General features: G+C 45.5%; 1 protein-coding gene across 1 annotated transcript in view; it reads right to left on the reverse strand.

Moving 5' to 3' along the window:
- The window catches only part of pou6f2 (POU class 6 homeobox 2), an 821,005-nt gene that overhangs the window by 270,174 nt on the left and 530,185 nt on the right, over nucleotides 1-20,646 (reverse strand). The window contains exon 6 of the mRNA XM_078540141.1: nucleotides 85-284. Within this exon, the coding sequence (XP_078396267.1) occupies nucleotides 85-284 (200 nt within the window). The remainder of the gene's footprint in view (nucleotides 1-84; nucleotides 285-20,646) is intronic.

Raw genomic sequence — 20,646 nt, forward strand, 5'->3', positions numbered from 1 at the left:
CTAGTTCAAGCATATTCCAACATAATCAGTAACAGCATCATTTACAGGACACACTCTTTTTGCAGCTGGATTAAATTCCCATACCTGAAGGGGATTGGTTGGAGTTAGTGTTGACTGGAGGCCTTGCCCCGGGGACTGGCTTTGTTTTTGAGGGGATGAGGCCTGCTGACCAGGCAGCTGGTGGTTCTGTTGGTGCTGTTGCTGTCCTTGTTGTTGTTGCTGTTGCTGTTGTAGTTGCTGAAGATGTTGAAGTTGCTGTATTTGGGAATTCAGGGATGAGGTAGCTGTGGTACATAAAGACAGTCATGATAAACATAATGTTGAATATGCAAAGAATATGCTTAAGGCATCATAAATAATCATTATTTTAGCCAACTCCTTTTTTTCTTTCACTAGTTTTCTCTCATTATCTCCTGAAACTGTTGCCACTTTTCTTTGGAGTACAGCTTCATGGACAATGACAACACTTTATTATCCCACTCATGTGTCCGTTATTTTCATGTGCATTTTGACACTGACCATTATCAGTGACTTTACCATCATTAGTCTATGACCGCTTAGGCTAATTTTAGTGCCCTTACCACAACCCTGGCTGAGGTCAGCTAGATCAGGACAGATTTTGTGATAAAAAACAGAAAATACTGGAAATACTCGGCAAGTCAGCCAGCATCTGTGGTGAGAGAAACAGAGTTAATGATCTTGATGGTCTTTCATCAGAACTTCAGCTATAGCCCCACTAAGTATTTGCAGTTTTTTCTTTTTTATTTCAGATTTCCAGCATCCCCAGTATTTTGCATTTCTCATATTTTGTAGTTTGGAGGTCAATTTTTAAGCAGGTGGTGAAGATAATTGTCTTTTGTTAGTCCAAAAGGTGGTAATAAACAAAGGAAAAATAAGGATCAACTAATATACAATAAAAGCAAATATTAATGTATGCAATCACAAATAGAACAGAAGGAATAGATTAATGTACAATGACAGGGATAGATTAATATTCCAAACAAAGTGATATACTAATATACAATAAGTGATTTACTAATTTACAATAATGGGGATACTCTAATATAGCTACCACTTCTCTAAAATGGAATTTAATTTAGAAAAATAATAATTTGCTGGAAGTAGCTTACATTTATATAGAATATCCACCAATTACACAGTATGTGTTTATCCCAGACAGCCATCTATATTGGGCAAATGGCTGTTACCACATGTCATTATGAAAGGTGCCAATTAATAAAGGTTCCACTTAAACCATGGGCAGGACTTTTGGGTTGTCGGGCGGGCAGACCCGGAGCAGCCAGGAAACAGCCCACCGCCCGTGATCGGCCCCTGATGGCGAATTCACGCTGGCTGGCCAATTAACAGCCAGCCAGCATGAAAGGCGCACTGAGAAGCTCAGCGCTGCTGGGTGGGGGCGGGAGGAGGACAAATACAGCGCAGTCAGCGCAGGCGTGGGTGAGCACGCAATGAAAGCTCCCTGAAGGCGGAAAGCTGCCTCAGGGAGCTGAAGTATTTTAAATCAATGAATAAAGTTTTTAAAATTCCAGAAAAAATGTCCACACAGTGGACTCACTCACCTTAACATGTAGATTTGAAAAATTCTGCTCAAAAATATTAATTTTTTTAATGTAATTACGGAAACCTCATCATGCCCATTGAATTTGGAAATTTGGAATTTCCTCAGAATTCCAAAGGCCGCCTGGCCAATTCGCCGCTCGTCAACCGTAAAGTTGGATGGGCAGAAAAAAATGCAGGTTAATTAATTGATTAATGGCCTTAAAAGGCCTCTTAATTGTTGGCAGGCGTGCTGCTGACTCACGTGCCAATCAAAATACCATGTGAGTGCGTGATGACGTCGGGACACTCGCCTGACATCATCGCATGTTATTTCACGCTCGGGCGTGTCGGGTTTGCGCCCGCAAGCTGAGCGGAAAATCCTGCCCCATGTTAACCTTGCCGACTACTCAGGTAATTCCAACAGCTGTTTGCACCTTGCCATTGGCTGCCATTATGTTACCCACCACTTGCAAGCAGAACTTTCATTTTGAGCATACCTAAATTAAACTTTTCTCATTGAAAAATATGTTTCTTGAAGTTTAACAAAAGGGAATTAAGTTAGAAAGCATTTAGAACCTCTGCCACTGCTTCGGGCCCATCTGGCTGGCTTGCTGAGATTGTCTTACTCTGATTTAAAATGATCTGAATACAGGGATATTTTGATATGCTACTGTCTGCTGTGTTTGTTAATTTTTTTGTGGGTGTTATCACATTTCATTTTTGTATGGGGAGGCAGTACTGGCTTCATTTCAGCGGCTATAGCGGCCATTGTGTAGAGAGGCTAAATGGTGCTTGCTCAAATGCACTCACAATAATCGATGGGACTGCACTACCTTTCAGGCCCTAAGGACATTCTGAATCACTTCACCGCCAATTAATCACTTTCTAAATGAAGCCACTGTTGCTTTGTTGGGAACAGCCAATTTGCGCCAATCTACCATACCTCCAGTTGACAATATTTCTTGTTTTAAATTCCAATGCCCACATTTATAAAGGAAATAGCCTACGTGAATTTGTTATGCTTTAATTACACACTCCTGCAAGTTGCTGTTCTGAAATGCCTCGATCACATGTCTAATTGATTTCGACTTCAACAGTGCAGCAACTTCTGAATTTCTGCATTTAACTGTGCAGGTGTGGACATTTCACAGAGCAATGACCTTATTGAGCACAGAGGTGTATAAGTTGGTAGAATTTTTAATCTTTTCATTGGTAACAAGGTAACAGCCTTAAACAACCCAAATTTAGATTTTTGCAGAGTAATTGCATCCGAGTTCCCACTCGTGTTAAGTTTTCGTTTTTTCTGACATGTGGGATTTCAAATCACTTGAATCATGCTTCCAAAACCTCTTCCTTATCCACATCATGGTTGAGACCATAAGACCATAAGACATAGGAGCAGAAATTAGGCCATTCGGCCCATCGAGTCTGCTCCGCCATTCAATCATGGCTGATAAGTTTCTCAAACCCATTCTCCCGCCTTCTCCCTGTAACCTTTGATCCCCTTACCAATCAAGAACCTATCTATCTCGGTCTTAAATACACTCAATGACCTGGCCTCCACAGCCTTCTGTGGCAATGAATTCCATAGATTCACCACTCTCTGGCTAAAGAAGTTTCTCCTCATCTCTGTTCTAAAAGGTCTTCCCTTTATTCTGAGGCTGTGCCCTCAGGTCCTAGTCTCTCCAACTAATGGAAACATCTTCCCCACGTCCACTCTATCCAGGCCTTTCAGAATTCTGTACGTTTCAGTCAGAACCCCCCTCATCCTTCTAAACTCCATCGAGTAGAGACCCAGAGTCCTCAAATGTTCCTCATATGTTAAGCCTTTCATTCCTGGGATCGTTCTCGTGAACCTCCTCTGGACCCTCTCCATGGCCAGCACATCCTTCCTGAGATACGGCGCCCAAAATTACTCACAATATTCTAAATGTGGTCTGACCAGAGCCTTATAAAGCCTCAGCAGCACATCCCTGCTTTTATATTCTAGTCCTCTCGAAATAAATGTCAACATTGCATTTGCCTTCCTAACTACCGACTCAACCTGCAAGTTAACCTTAAAAGAATCCTGGACCAGGACTCCCAAGTCCCTTTGCACTCCAGATTTCTGAATTCTCTCCCCATTTAGAAAATAGTCTATGCCTCTATTCTTCCTACCAAAGTGCATGACCTCACACTTCCGCACGTTGAATTCCATCTGCCACTTCTTTGCCCATTCTCCTAACCTGTCCAAATTCTTCTGCAGCCTCCCCGCCTCCTCAATACTACCTGTCCCTCCACCTATCTTTGTATCATCTGCAAACTTAGCCAGGATGCCCTCAGTTCCTTCATCTAGATCATTAATGTATCAAGTGAAAAGTTGTGGTCCCAACGCTGACCCCTGCGGAACTCCACTAGTCACCGGCCGCCATCCTGAGAAGGACCCCCTTATCCCCACTCTCTGCCTCCTGCCAGACAGCCAATCTTCTATCCATGCTAGTACCTTGCCTCTAACACCAGGGGCTCTTATCTTACTGATACATTACAAGTCTGATTATGGTTTTGATTGTGTGGATTTAATTAGGCTTGTGCAGTGTCACCTTCATTAAGCGGTTCCCTATATCTTTATCTTAAGACTTGAGTGACCAATTTCTCCATTAGCCAAGGATTGTTAAACATTCATCTTTAGACATACAGGAATAAATCACAGAAATAAGAAAAGTCTATTCAGTCTGTTCAATCCATTTAGCAAGAAACCCACATCCTGTTTGAGGACTCAATCTATTCATGTTTGATCACCGCCCACCTAATACCAATGTCATTATGTTCCTCAATGAATCAGGAGATAATACAAATTCTTGAAAGTTTCAACTGAGAGAACTTACTGCACTAGGTGGCAGTCTATTCCATAAATTAATAACAATACAAGTGAAGGTAATTTTTAAACTGAGGTTAGTCTGTGGCTTAAATGAAAGCAGAAAATGCTGGAAATGTTCAGCATTTGTTGGGAGAGAAACAGAGCAAACTTTTAAGGTTAATGACCTTTCATTAGAGTTGGAAAAAGTTAGAGGTGTAATAGGTTTTGAGCAACTATAGAGGCAGAGGCCATGATTTTCCAGGCATTTTGAGAACAAGGTTGGCAAAATGGCATGGGAAGTTGGGAGGTGGACTGCCTGGTGCCTTTTCACTGAATTGCCATTTTATCAGTGGCGGGGAGAATGGCAGACAACCTGTCCATCCAAAGCCTATTTGAGCCACTTACGCAGCCAATTAAGGGCCTCTTCCTGTCTCTGCTGGCATTTTAACAGCGGCGTAGGGGCTATATACCGTGTGGGGAGAGAAAAATGGCAGTCTGATCAATGGAGTGAATTTGTAGTTGGAAGTTCATCTTGGTGTCAAATATGACACACAATTTTCAAACAGTTTGATTCAGCCTCAGGAAGCTGCCAGAGAGAGGGATGGAGTCGATGGCTGGGGAATGAAGTTTGTGGTGGGGTGCAAAAACAATGGAGGTCTAGTAGCACATTTGAAGAGAAAAATAGAATTAACTTTTCAGGTCAATGTCCTTTCGTCAGAACTGGAAAAAGTTGAGACGTGACAGGTTTAAACTAAGTGTAGAGGCAGGAAAAACAGGGGGAGAACAAAAAGGAAAATCTGATTGGGTGGAAGACAGGAGAGATTAAATGACAAAAGGGATGCTGGAGCAAGGCAAAAAGGGGCATAATGGGACAAGTAAAGAAACAAAGGAAAGCCTTGTGGTGCAGTGGATAACATTTGTCTCCGGTCCAGAAGAACTGGGTTCAAGTCCCACTCCAGGACTTGATGGCCACGGAAGGTGTGTTCATAATGTGGCCAAACAGGTTCCAACCGGCAAATCCATCTAATATGCCAATGGCTGGCAGTAAGAGTGGGAGACTCTCCTGGTCAGCTATACTTGATGTGAAGTGGTGCTCTTCAAGCTATAACCTCTGTTGCAGAAAAAAACTAGCTACAGAAACTGCCATTGATACATGCTTTGTTTGCCTTGCCTATCTCTAGGATTGGGAAGAGAATCAAAATCAAAAAGGAAACAAAAGATGTGTCCAGAGGAGGAATAAATGGGAAAGGAGAACCATTACCAACAGCTGCTCCCAAAAACAAAAACAAAAAAACACAAAGCAAATGGAGCAGAAGTTATGATCTAAAATTGTTGAAGTCAATATTGAGTCCAGAAGGCTGTAAATTACCTATTCAAAAGATGAGGTGCTGTTATTCAAGCTTAAGTTGACCTTCATTGGAAAAATAGAAGAGGCTGAGGTCAGAGTGGAGCAGAGAATTAAAATGAGCAAATCTTGAGAAGCATATTACAGGTATTGTACTGTTTAGGTGGGATTTACATATCCTTCCTTCAGTCCCCTTGGTACAACATTATGTTTTCTTGCCTCCTGAGGATAGTGTAATATTGCGGCATTGGGGGTAGTTGTCTGTGAAGTTTGTTTATCTTTATTAACTTTAAGAATAAATCTTTCATGTGGCCATCCTTCATTGTGAGTCCTGGCAGTGAATGTCAGTAAGCCATTGAACTAAGAAAGAATTTGTACTTATAGATCTATATCACATCCTCAGAACGTCCCAAAGCAGCTCACAGCCAATAAATTAATTCTGCGGTTTAGTTATTGTTTGTTGGCAGCCAATTTTGTGCACAAGGATCCAGAAACAGCAAGTGAGATAAATGACCAGTTAGTCTGTTTTTTGGTGGTATTGATTAAAGGAGAAATTATCGGCAGGTTACCAGGAGAACTCCCTATGATCCTTCTAATAATCCCATGCAATCTTGGACACCACCTGAACAGACAGTGTTCAACACTTCATCCGAAAGATGATATCTCTGACACTGCAGGACTCCCTCAGTGTAACACTGAACTGTCAGCCAGGATTACATGCTCAAATCCTGGCATGAATCCACAACTGTTTAACTCAGAGACAACAGTGCTACGAACTGAGCTAAACTGACACACCTAGGTATCATAATCACGTCTTTTCATTCTTTGTCTGATATCTATACAGATGCTTTCTACAAATTCCCTGGATAACGATCAATAAAGGAAATGGGGAATAACATTGTTGATTTGACTCCTGCCTGGACTGGGGATTCCGAGCGTATTCGTTGTCATGCATGAAGCTGGAATTGAACTTTTTCTCTACAGCTCAGTACTACACTACGCAATGCAGAGACTCATTAATTTATTGGGGAAATATAATTTTGGAAATTGTGCATTAAAATCTAATGTTCTACACTAGAATCTGGCTAAATATTTCACAGGGTGGTATTTTTAAATTTTTTGTGTTGCCATCCTACTTTAAGAAAACCCTACCTCAATCTGCTAATTCTGGAAGGATCCAAATATCTAGAGATGTGTATGTGTTTGTAAGACATGTAACATTGGTAAAGATTCAAGGGGTGAGATTGTTCCTGAGCAAGAACTCAAAACAGGCATTAGAGAATTGGTCAGTTTTACACTTCCCCCTGATTTCTAATTCACTATGGCCCATAGTGTCCTCTGTCCCAGGACCAATTCCCACTCCATGCCCACCCCCACATTTTGCTTGGTATTTATCCAAGAATAGCATTTATTCTTTAGATTCACAGATTTAGCAAAAAGAAAAGCAGCAAATACTAAATTGATGTGCTTGATGAGGAAATAGCTTGCATTTATGGAGCTTTTTGCACATTCTTGGTGCATCCCAAAGTGCTACACAGCCAATAAATTACTTTGAAGTGTAGTCACTACGATGCAAATATGGTCACCAATCTACATGTAGCAAGTTCCCATAAACAGTAATAAAATGAATGACCAGTTAACGTGATTAGTTGCTGTTGATTAAGGAATGATGTTGGCCAGGAAACCAACCTTGTTTAGCTTCCTATAAGTGTCAGAGGATCCATTCTTCCCACCTGAACTGGGAAACAAGGCCTCAGTTTAACATCCCACCTTGAAGGTGGTACCTTTAAGTGCAGCACTCCCTGGTACTAAAATGTTAGCCCATATCCTGGTTATAGGCTTAAACTACTGAGCCTAGCTGCCAGTTAGTGCAAAAGATATAACTAGTAACAAATTATTATGCCAACATTTTAACAAGGTATGTTTTTCTTGGAGAAGCTATTGGCCGTTTTATTTATAGCATAAAATACACAGTAATTAAGGGCCGGAATTTTCCAGCCCCATTGGCGTCAGGTGCCATGCTGGGCAGGGCGGGGGAAGACACAATATGGCAAGAAGGCCAAAGATCAGTTTTACACCATCGTGAAACCAGTTTGCAATTATTCTCTCCACCCACCAATGGTGGGCTGCGTTTCCTGCAGCCGCACATCAGGAATGTTATTTTAATATATTTACATCTAATTATAAGCCCTGCTCACTGGAATCATCCCCCCACATAAAATTTACCACCCCCGTCAATGTGACTTCAGAATGGCATGCTTCACAACTGCCTTTAAAGCACATGCACTTGGTGACCTGAACTTCAAGGGGAACTCGGAGGTGAGTGCGCACAACCTTGCGCAGTGCTTGTGAGCATCGCCTGTACTCTCCCGCATGCGTGAAGGGGCCTTCGGACTTAAGAGAGGTTCTTAGTACACCTGTGCTAACCCACGCGTCTCTTTCTTTGATCCTGCAGGAGAACATTAGGGTCATGGAGCCTGGTGATTTAGTGGTATGTCTCATGGCTTACAGAGACCAGAGAAGAAGAAGAGGAGAGCGGCAGAGGCACCTGGCTCGGCAATGAGAGGAGCACCTCCCTCAAGATAAAGGGGCAGCAGGGTCTGATGCACAGGCAGCTGAAGATCCACAGCGAGCTGTCACTTGTAGATGCCTCACTCGACCCAGGGTCCATAGATGGCGCCTGTCATTCCTGCAGGTGACTGAGAATCAGTGTCACCAAAGACTGTGCATGTCTAGGGAACTGATCAATCACATAGGCCATCTGCTGCAAGAGTTTAGCGCATGGGGACATGGAAGGTATGGAGGCCAGTGGCCGTGAAAGTGACCATGGTGCTCAATTTTTACGCCAGTGGTTCCTTCCATGGCTCCATAGGTGACCTGTGCGGGATCTTGCAAGTCTCCATGCAAAAGTGTATCCAGGGGGTCATGGACGCCATCTTCACAAAAGCACGGAACTTTGTGCATTTAGCCCGAGATCAGGAAAGACCAGAAGCAACAATGCTGGAATTTGCGCAGATCTCAGGTTTCCCACAGGTGCATCGACTGCACTCACGTGGCACTTAGATCTTCATGGCAACAAGCAGTCAACCACGTCAGCCGCAAGGGCTTCCGCTTGCTGAATGTTCAGCTAATGTGCGACCACCACAAACACATCCTGCAGGTCTGCACATGATTCCCAGGGAGTGTCCACGACTCCTACATCCTTAGCAGGTCTCATGTCCCTGACATCTTCCAGGGTCCACAGAGGCTGCAGGGTTGACTCCTTGGGGACAAGTGCTACTCACAGATCACGTGGCTGATGACATCCGTGTGGCAGCCTCAGGTACAACGAGGCTCATGCTGCGAGCTGCACTTTGGTGGAGCAAATAATCGGCATTTTGAAAATTAGGTTCCGGTGCCTCAACAGGTCCGATGCTACACAGCAATACAGTCCCCAGGGGATGTCATCATCATCGCCAGCTGTACGCTCCACAACTTGGCGCTGCAATGGAGGGGGGGGGGGGGGGGGGAGACCTGCCTGAGGAGGCGATGGAGTAGCTGCACATATCCTCCGATGAGGACGACTTTGATGGGGATGACAATGATGAGGTCCTCAAAGGTGAGCATGCTGGTGCTGAGGCCATCGCACTGGCCAGATGAGGAAGGCATGCTTGGGAGGCCCTCAAAGCTGCAAGATTCATGGAGGATGATGAGATGCGTGTTTCCCAGGAATGCATTATTAATGAGGCAGGGTGCAACGGGAATGGGACAATATGGTGCGAAAGCCTGCCATTGCAGCCGGTGGGCAAAACGACCTTTTTCCCGCCCGCTACCGTACTTTGTGCAAATCTGGGACAATACCGCCCAAGGTCTCTGGAAATATAGAAAGTTGCAAATTTTTGGACAACTGAGCACTTATCAAAACAAAAGTATAAACCTAAGGAAATATTTCACCTGTATTCTGATGCCTTTCTCATGCATCTGGGCAATTTCTATACTTCTGTTTTTTGAACGCTTTGTCATCGTCCAGATTTCATTTTACATACACTGTAAGATATGTCTCCTCACGACTCCTCTGTCCACCTCATTCATCATTGTTGATTTAGTATATTCTTTTCTTGAATTAATAATCAATAATGAACCTAACCCCCTTTGTTATTTCAGTATTTTTATGATCGTCCTGTCTTTTCCATTTCTTGTTTTTGTCATTGGTGATGGGTTCTTATAATTTAAAACAGTTTTTCTTTTGCACAGAGTAGGCATGATTTTTCAATGCTACTTTTTAAACTTTACCATTCTATTGTGTGCCCATGCCTGGAATATTTTCACAGCACTCTTAAAGCAGCACATCAGTGAACTGAAATCCATTAAACATTCAACCTGGAGGTTCATCCTTCACAACCGGTCTTGGAAACTTGCTTATAAACCTCTCCCTTCTATGTATCTTAAGAAGGGTTGATGTTTGTAGGAAGGAATCAATCCTGTAAAAAATTTATGTTCATTCACTGGACGTGGGCATTACTGGCAAGGCTAGCAGTTATTGCCCATCCTTTGTCTATCTTGAGAGGGTGGGGGTGAGCAGCTTTCTTAAACCGCTGCAGTCTGTGTGGTGAAGGTACCCCACACAGTGTTGTTAGTTACGGATTTCAAGGACCATCAAGCAGGCACTGGCGTCCTTCTTGAGGCCAGCTCCGCAGGTGTTCAGGGAGGACTCCTGCAGGGTCAGCTGCAATGGGCTGGATGCTGTGTCTGGGTGGCCAAGGACTGCCTCCCCCCTCCTGTATTCGGCTCTCAGATGGCCAGCGTTACAGTTGGGGAACAGCTGGGCACTTCAGGGGCACCCTGGGGCTCTCCTCGAGGTGTGGCAGTGTTGACATTGATGGCTGGGAGGAGTTTGCTGCTCATCATTTGGAGTGGCAGCGGCTTGTCCATCAGGCTGCATCGTGCTTTGACTCCAAACTCTTTTGTGGTAGGGCGCAGTGGCAGCACGAGGCACAAGAGACTGGAATGAAGTGCATCAGAATAGTCTAGAGGTAATATTATGAACACTAGACTTTACAATATGGTTATGTTTTAAAATATCTTCTTTAGCTTAAGGTGGAACAGAACGCTCTGGAAAAGGGGTGATGGTCATACTAAGCACCTCCACTTCAAGGTGGAGATTTAGGGAACAAGAAGTTGCAGAAAGGATGTTTCTCCTGTCTGGGGGTTCTAGAACCGGCGCCAGGGTAGGGGGAGCAGTCTCAAAATAAGGAGTAGGCCATTTCAGACTGAGATGAGGAAGGATTTCTTCACTCAGAGAGTGGTGAATCTTTGGAATTCTATATCCCAGAGGGCTGTGGGGGCTCAGTTATTGAGTATGTTCAAGACAGAAATTGATAGATTTCTAGACATCAAGGGATATGTGGGTAGTGCAGGAAAATGGCATTGAGGTAGAAGATCAGCCATGGCCTAGTTGAATGGTGGGGCATGCTCGAGAGGCCTAATGGCCTACTCCTGCTCCTATATCCTATGTTCCTACGTTGACCCAATGACGATGAAGGAACAGCAACATAATTCCAAGTCAGATGGTGCATGACGAAGTGGAACTTGCAGGTGGTGTTCCCAGGCAATGCCTGCCCTTGACCTTCTAGGTGGTAGAGGCCACAGGTTGGGAGGTGTTGTCCAAGAAGCCTTGGCCATTGCTATCTTATATATGGTGCACACTGCAGCCACAGTGTGTCAGTGGTGGAGGGAGTAAACGTTTAAGATGGTTGATGGGGTGCCAGTCGAGTGAGCTGCTTTGTACTGATGGTGTCAAGATTCTTGAGTGTTGTTGGAACTGCATGCACCCAGACAAGTGGAGAGTATTTCATCACACTCCTGACTTGTGGTTTGTAGATGGTGGACAGCCTTCGGGGAGTCGGGATGTGAGTTACTTGCCACAGAATTCCCAGCTTCCACTGTTTTAGCCACAGTACTTATGTGGCTGGTCCAGTTATGTTCCTAGTCCGCGGTGATCCTAGGATGTTGACGGTTTGGGATTTGAAGATGATAATCCCATTGAATGTTAAGGGGAGGTGGTTAGACTGTCTCTTGTTGAAGATAGTTATTTCTCTGGCACTTTTATGACATGCATGTTACTTGCCACCTATACAAAATAATACACAGGTTACAATGCATGTATGTAGCTCTTGATTTCTTTATCCTCACTTGAAGCAGCGTTTCAAATATACCAGGAACTGCTCTCCCTTTCCACCTCTTCCGTAGGTCTCAAACTAACGAATGCTTTCCTCTTCAGTAATGTTATAATCCCTACCAGCTGCATTTATTTAATTTCTTTGCATTAAGAACCTGAAATCAGGGATTGTTCATATAAACAAACAATATGGAAAGGTGTGAAAGGACAGTCCTATTTTTTAAGGTTGGGGGGAATTTTGAATGAAGCCTTGAAATCTAAGGGGGAGAGATTCCTTCAAGCAGTGCTATGCACACTTGTGTTGATCCCCCACTGGCAGGCAGCACTGTGGACCGTGTAGGAGCAGTCCACTTGGCGCTCTTCAATGACTGATAAAGAACGTTGCTCAAAGCGGAGTTACATGAGCAAATTTCCCCCTTAAATATTTTACAAAAAATTGTGCTTATTTAGACTAAGGAGAGACATTCAACAGAGAACAAACGATGCAAATAAGAAAAGTTTAAAGTCAAGTCTTATATTTCCCTTTCGTATAAAAATGCACCACTCTGAACAGATAAGACATAAGAGCTGCTCCTCCCATTATATAAGCGTGTGTATTCCAGTTTATTTGTTTGTTTGTCTACTTGCAACATAATATTAAGTTATTTTTCAGGAACCAAGCAAAAACATTTACTTTATTGCCTCTGGAGAAATTTAAATTCTTTCACTAGAGATATGCATCACTTCCTCCTCTCAGAATTATAAACTGCCATAGGGAAGAAATTTGTTCATGTAGTGCTGCTTTTATCAATGAAGAATGCTGCTTGGACTGCATAGGTAGTAGCAGCCTGTCCTACGGGAATCAACATAAGTCTGTGTAGCGAATTTCTCCCCCATGCTCATGATGAGCAATTCCATGGGAGATCAGATAGTATATCTAAGATCTTGCATCTAACATGAGTCTGGGTCAAGGTTTAGAAATCACCTTGATAGAAAATATGCAACACACTTCAAAATTCTGTATTTATAAAACTGTAAAAAATTGAAGGGAGGAAACTTAGCAACCAAGAGTAAGTGCATAAGCTTCTAATAAAAAGCAAAAGATTTTTGAAAGCACAAGAACTCTAGAATTAGGAGCAGGAGTACGTCTTGCGACCCTTCGAGCCTGCTCTGCCATTCAGTAAATTCATGGCTGATCTGGCTGTGGCCTCAACTCCACTTTCCTGTCTGCCCCTCCATAACCCTTGACTCCCTTGCTGATGAAAAATGTATCTAACTCAGCCCCTAATATATTCAATGACCCAGCCTCCACTCCTTTTTGGGGAAGAGAATTCCACAGCCTAACGACCCACCGAGAGAAAAAAAAATTCCTCATCTCCATCTTAAATGGAAATGCCAAATTTTTAAACTGTGTCTGCTGGTTCTAGACTCCCCCACAAGGGGAAACATCCTCTCAAGATCCACCCTGTCAAACTGCCTCAGGATCTTATATGTTTCAATTAGATCACCTCTCATTCTGCTAAACTCCAATGGTTATAGGCCCAACCTACTCAACCTTTCCTCATAAGATAACCCCTTCATCCCAGGTATCAGTCGCGTGAACCTTCTCTGAACTACTTCTAATGTAATTATATCCTTTTTTAAGTAACTATACACACGACTCCAGATGTGATCTCACCAATGCCCTGTACAACTGTAGCAAAACTTCCCGACTTTTATAAAGGCAAAATACTGCAGATGCTGGAAATCTGAAACAAAAACAAAAAATGCTGGAAAAACTCAGTAGGTCTGATAGCATCTGTGGAGAGAAAGACAGAGTTAACATTTCGAGTCCGTATGACTCTTCTTCAGAGCTCTCAGAGCTGAGTTTTTCCAGCACTTTTTGTTTTTGTTCCCTACTTTTATACTTGATTTAAGCAACCAGTTAATAAAAAACAAAATCGACCAACAAAAAAAAGCTAAGGGCAGAATTTTGCCCTTGTCGGGCAGGCTCAGTGGGGGCAAACGGGAGTGGTCGGGAAGCTGACCACCGCCCGCAATCTTGGCCCGACCGCAATTTCACGCTGGTGGCCAATTAAAGCCTGCCCAGCATGAAACACGGCTCGTCACTGGCCGGGAAGGGCCAAGCAGGGCAGGGGCATGTCGGCCGCCGGGTCCAATGGCGACCCAGTGGCCTGTTTAAAAATGGCCCAGGCAGCTCCAGAAAGGCTGCTAGGGAAGGACATCTGTCTGCTGTTGTAAAGATGGATTCGAGTGTGGTAGTAAACGTCAGGCGGGAGGGCAAGTCGGGTGGGAACTCGGCCCCCTGTTTTTCCGATGAGTGCCTTGCTGCCCTCCTGGAGGAGGTGGCTGCCAGAAGGGACACCCTTGTCCCTAGAGATGGTAGGAGGAGGCCACTGCACCGCACAAAGAGGGCATGGGAGGAGGTGGCAGCCCGGGTGAGTAGCTACGACATGGTGCACATGGGTGTAGTGCCGGAAGCGCTTCAATGACCTGCTGCGCTCAGGTAGGGTGAGTACCACGTTGCCATGGGTCGGCGTGTTGAATTGTTTTGGGCTGGCTGTCCCCCCCGTGGAGCTCAGGGGTGTCAGAGTCTGACTGCCAACTGTCAATCACGCTGGCACTGGCCAAGGGGCTGAGCCCTGGCTGCACTGACTGAGTGCCTGAGGCTCGAGGGCTACAACTCTGATCTGCCCTGCAAGGTGCTCCTCAGCTGAAGTTGGCCAGGCTGCAATGGCACTGCAAGTAGAGAGTGGACTAATCAATGCTCCTCTGTCCTTTCAGGAAAAGACATCCTATAACAATTTTGAGAGGTCGTGGACTAGCAGAGGACACCCGCACCTCCTTATCCTCTTCCGGTATGAGCAGGAGGCCTTGGAGCTCGAGAGGTGCCATGCACCTCGGCCAAGCAGTCGGAGTGAGGCTAGGGTGTCAGACGAAGGTAAGAACGCATTGCACTAAGGGGAGAATTTTGGCTTGTGCAACCATTCTAGCATAGTCTCTTCATTGATGTGAGCCTTGAACCTGGAGTCCCCATTGATCATTGAAAGACGAGGGCATCCTGATGCAGATCTCCACTGTCTCACCAGGGTGCTTAGCATGCGCAGTGACGGTATGATGACTTTAACTAATGACATGTCCTTCTCCCTTTTAGGTTCGCCAGGAGGCGTTTGCTCTCCGGACCCTGAAGGGCCACCCCGACCGCTCCCCAAGCACCTGCGCCACACCTACTCTCTAAACCAGACACCAGCGCAGATACCAGCACCTTGGTGGGCATTAGTTCGGCAGCTAGTATCTCGGTGCACATTGGTGAGGGTATTTCACACTCACTTGAGGTGCAGGCAGACGTAGAGAGTGCCCAGGGCGCCAGCAGTCGGAGGACTCAGTCGAAGGCTGATGATGAGTCTTTGGAGTCGTCCATCAGGCAGCAGATGCTGGACGTTCAGCGGGGTATGTGGGAGGATCTGGCAGAGATCCAAGAGGGTATGCGTGCCATGTTCTCCGTTGTGGAAGAGTTGACCCTGATGGGCGAGTGCAATGCCTCCTCCATGGAGAGAGTGGCGACTCTCATGGAGAGGCTACTCCAGGAACAGAATCAGGGGTTCCTGGAGTTGCGCTCGGACCTACAAGCCCTCACACAGGCACTGACCTCAGCTGATCAAAGTCCATGTGTGAAATGGATGGGGTACCCAGTATCCCAGCTAGATGCCCGTCCATCAATGGCGACAGGGAGGTCCACAGCAACCTTACGTTGGCACACAAACTGCTTGTCATCTCTGCGGGCTCCTCTCAGGGCGCTCTGGATGATGGCAGCAGCTCCTCCGCCCCTCTGACAGTGACTGTCGCACCTGATGAAGCTGCAGCGACTGGGGAGATGCCAGCTGTGGAACTGGCTGCTCTCTCTCAGGTGGGGCCAGCACAGGCTCTACTGGCCAGAGGACGACTGCCAAGGTCATCAAGGCCAACAGGATAGCAGAGTCAGCAGGCTGTCTCCAATGCCAGTGCCAGCAAGGGGGGAGCATCTAGATGTAACACCTGTAATTGTAAGTTCAGAGCACCTTAAGCACAAGAGGGACTGGTCACAGGTGATTTTTTGCTCCCCCATTTTGTTTTTCTTTTTTTAATTGTGTGGCTATTAATACCGGATATTGTTCCGTTCAATACTATGTGAGTTCCAACATTAAATTACATTTGATTTTTTGTTATTGGCCTGAGCATGCTTCATTTATTTTGTAGGTGCAGGGTAGGCCAGAATGTAATGCTGGATGTGGGTGGCTCAAATCTTTATGCACAGGCACTGAGTGTATTTTGGGGGCCAAGGAAAGGGTAATTTCCGCAATCCACCATGGAGGCGGCAGCCCTGGCATGAGGTGGTAGTTCTTATTTGGCAGCCTAGCTGAAGGAGCGTTGGATCATGGTGTCCCTCATGTCCCTGCCTCCCTGGAGGTTACCGAGGTCTGGCTCCTTGCCCTCAGCGTTCTCCTCACCGTGCTCCTCTTCTGAATCAATACTGGACTCATCCTCTGGGGCCTGTGCAGTTGCGTCAAGATCCTCTTCCTCCAGTGGGTCCCCCCTTGCCAGTGCTAGATTGTGGAGAGCGCAGCATGCAACCACTATCAGTGACACCCGCTCTGGAGGGTATTGCAGTGCGCCCCCTGAATGGTCCAGGCATCGGAAATGCAGCTTGAGAAGACCTATGGTTCTCTCTACCACCACCTTGTGGAGGCATGGCTCCTGTTGTACTGCTGCTCTGCCTCTGTTCTTGGGTGGTGGAGAGGTGTCATGAGCCACTTTTTCAAGGGATAGTCCTTGTCACCCAGCAGCCATCCATCCAGTTGGGCTGGAGCACTGAAGAGCCTTGGCACGTGGGAGTGCCTGAGGATGTAAGCGTCATGGGAACTGCCAGGGTACCTTGCAAAGTCTTGTGATCATGTGATCATACACTATCTGCACGTTCATGGAGTGGAAGCCCTTCCTGTTGACGAAGGCACCGGGCTCACCTGCTGGCGCCTTGATGGCCACATGTGTGTAGTCGATGGCACCTTGATGCGAGAGATCCACACAATCACTGCAAAGTCTCTGGCTCACTCTGCCTGGCTGGCCTTGTCCGTAGGGAAATGAATGAAAGTCAATAACAACCTGAACAGAGCTTCTGTCACCAGCTTGATGCAATTGTAGACAGCTGATTGGGAGACTCCACACAGATCCCCCACTGAGCCCTGGAAAGAACGAGAGGCATAGAAGTTGAGGGCCACTGTGACCTTCAGAGCCACTGGCATGGGGTGTCCACGCACACAGTCGGAGTTGATCTCAGGCCCAATCCTCTGACAAATGGAGTTAATGGTCTCCCTGGAGAAGTGGAGCCTCTTTTGGCACTGCACCTCAGACATATTGAGGTAGCTGCATCACCGCCTGTAAACCCTGGCAGCAATATAGTGGTGTCTTCTGCAGCCCCTTCCGCCTTGGGCTACCTACTGGCCCTGCACCCCTTGTGCCTGTACCTCTCCTCCCACAGGTCCCTCCCCTGGAAGTTGCATTGGGACACATGGCCTCCTCTTCCTTCTGTTCCTCCTCAGAGGAGGTGCCTCCAGCAGAGACCACAATCCCCATTGCCAGGGTAACGGAAGGCTGTTCACTTGGAAGGGTCCACATGGTCCGAATCCTCAGGGGAACTGGAAGACACCAATGAGTCCAGAAATGAAGCCTGGAAATGCTAAGAATGAAGACCCATAAAGAGATTAAGCTGCCAAGTCTCAATAAGCCACCAGCAGCAAGTTATCTCCAGAACTCCTCACTACTTACATTGACAATGCTGCTGACCCTTCTTATCCTGCCCGTGGATGAGGTTTTGCAAATTGTGGCCTGCCCGCCTGCCCGTTTTGCCCATGCAACGGGCAAAATATCGTCTGGGCAATGCTAAATCGCCATCAGTTGGGTTGTCAAGGTCCTTAATTGGCCTGTTAATTAATGGTGGACGCAGATCTGACTCCCACACGTGCCCGCCAAGTGAAATATCACGTGAGTGCGCGATGATGTCGGGATGCTCGCCCAACGTCATCATGCGTCATTTTATGCTCAAGCAGGACGGGCGTGCGCTCGCCCGCTCCGCGGAAAGTTCTGCCCAAAGTAAATCTTTCCAATTTTTAAAAAAATTGTCACTTTGGACTCAATTTTAACTGAGAAATCCAATTGTTACATAGTAATGAAACAAAAATTCCCAAATGGATTAAACTTGCCTAACAATACTGCCCATGACTAACTATGCAGGTCTTGTCATAAATCATACGGCAAAGTCTTTACAATAATCAGGATAAGCGCCCTGTGCATGTACAGGTGCAAAGGTACCCACCCAGACAGCTGACAGGAATATTGGAAGGTCCTGGGAAAGTCCACAGGGAAAAGTTAATTAAATGTTCTTCTGTTCCGAAGAAGCAAGTAAGCATGATTTTAAAGTTTATGGATCCCATTGGGATCCATTATCTTTGTCCTGTACAGTCATAGGGCTTTTGCTAAGTCTTGAATGGAATTCACGGCAACTGGTGACTTTTTTTCGACCCACAATGGCATAAGGGTGCCTAAATTTGCTTGCACCTGAATATGGATGTCAAATGGTTGTAATGTTCAATGTGCCTGGTAGAAGAGGCAGGCCCGATATCCAATAATGGGCCTCACGCCTCATTACGCTAACACCGGCAAGCTGCTGGAGGAAATCAGCCAGTTTGGATGTTAGCTGAAGTGCTTAGATGATTCCTGGGAGGAGGAGGAGGAGGAGGCAAGGGGAGAGGCCGAGCATGGGCTGGTATAGTGATACACAATATTTCTGTGGCAGGCAGAAGGAGTTCGAGAGAAGCTGCACAAATTCTGTCTGGATTTTACAAACAGCTGATGAAATGGGTGTAGGCCCTCAAGTCAAGCTGTGCTTGTTTCTAAAGTTGCTGCAAACCTCCATTTGCATATCATAAATAGGGTTCCTATCTGAAACAGGCAGTCACCTGAGACAACCATGCAAAAGCCCTAACAGGCATGCTGGCGTGCAGATTCGGAACTGGAATGAGGAAACACGTTCAGCCTCACAGCACTATCTGCCCCAATTCTGCTTCAAATCAGAGACGAAAATCACACATGTGGATTTTAATAGTTTGTCCACATTTGATTTTTAACCAATGAACCATAGTCACCCAATTTATCTATCTCTTGCTTCTGCAACAAGGATTGGTTACCCTCCAGTTTCTTGGCATAATTTGCATATTTAAAGAGAATTGGAAGTGTGCAGTCAGAGCCACAGCTTCTGTCTGCTTTCTTTCAACAGTATTTGGTGCATGCCATTAGAATCTGTGATTTATCCACCTTGAGTTCTGCTGATGCTTTCAGAACTAAAACCTTTTTACAGTTATCTCCATGTCCTTCTCTAGCACACCCACATTCTAAATTCCATTATCAACTGGAAACAGTGCATCAGAATATTTAATATATTATCATACATGAATCCTCCCAAGTCAATTCTTCCCTTCATACCTAAGCAGTCCTACCTTTTTTTTAATTATTCTTTTATTTTTAATATGTTACACTTCAGCACTAAATCAAGCAAGGCTTCTTTCCTTGTTGGTTCAGAGACAAATCTCTCCTCATCTTCACCTCCAACCCATCACACGTTACCTCCTGTGTACTCTAAGCCTTCGAAAAGGTGAGATGGGTATTGAGTACATGAATGAGGGAACATGTACGAGAGCCACCTGGACAAGCAAAAAAATGTTGGGGGGTGGTGGGTGACAAAAAGAGTCAGATAGAGTGATGCATATACCACAGTGCGATGTGGTTGTGACAAACATAGCAGAGGGAGAGAAATAGAATGGAAGTGAAACACGAAGGAGTTTTTTTTTTAACCAAGACTGGAGTGCTCCTCCGGATACCTCAAGGAACTGCTTGGTCTGCTCCTGCCCTGAGCTTCAATTCCTTCATGATTGCCTCCAGAACCCCATTTCCCCATGTTTATTTTTGCTGGGACTGATCACATATGTCCCCATGATAGCTTCCTGCCCAATTTGCAGCACTGACACTGCGAGAGTCAGGACTAGCTTAGTGAAATGAATTCCATGTGTTCAAAAGGCCCAAGCCTCGCAGCATTGAGGGCGACACTTGCCCCTTGCCCTAAGTTAAAAATCAGGACTAAAGACTGTGAAATAAAGAGATGTTCTGTGGAGGTGTCAGGAAGATATTATAATTCTCTTAATGTTATTGGAATTTATTATAAAATAGTGGTATCTGTATCTATGTGTGTGTGTGTGTGCGCACGCGCGCATATGTATGTGAGACTTAATTGGATTAAAGGCAGCTGGTCTGAAGGCTTTGATGTATCAAAAGATAAGCTAGGTTTGAAATGTTAAGTAGGTAAACATAGGTATCAAAAGAACATTTGCATTTTTCAATAAACCAGACTAGATTGTTTTCAAAGAAGGGGTGAAATGTGTCACCTAGTCAGGTGAAGTTAGAAAACAGTGGGCAGAATGTTGCCCGTGGCGGGGGCGATCGGGAAGCCAATCATCTCCCGCGATCGGCACCAGACTGCGATTTCATGCTGGCGGGCAAATTAAGGCACGTCCAGTGTGAACTGCGAGCGGCAGCACAGAATGCTGTCTGTGGGGCGGGGGGTGGTGGTGGGAGGAGGGCAAGCGGGCCAAGTGTGAACTTCGTGCATGCGTGCCAGTGAGCACTTCATAGTCTCCCTGAGCCACAGAGCTGCCTCAGGGAGATGAAGAGATATGAAAAAAA

Source organism: Cetorhinus maximus, chromosome 4 (genome assembly GCF_964194155.1).
Source record: "Cetorhinus maximus chromosome 4, sCetMax3.hap1.1, whole genome shotgun sequence".
In the NCBI taxonomy this organism is placed as follows: domain Eukaryota; kingdom Metazoa; phylum Chordata; class Chondrichthyes; order Lamniformes; family Cetorhinidae; genus Cetorhinus; species Cetorhinus maximus.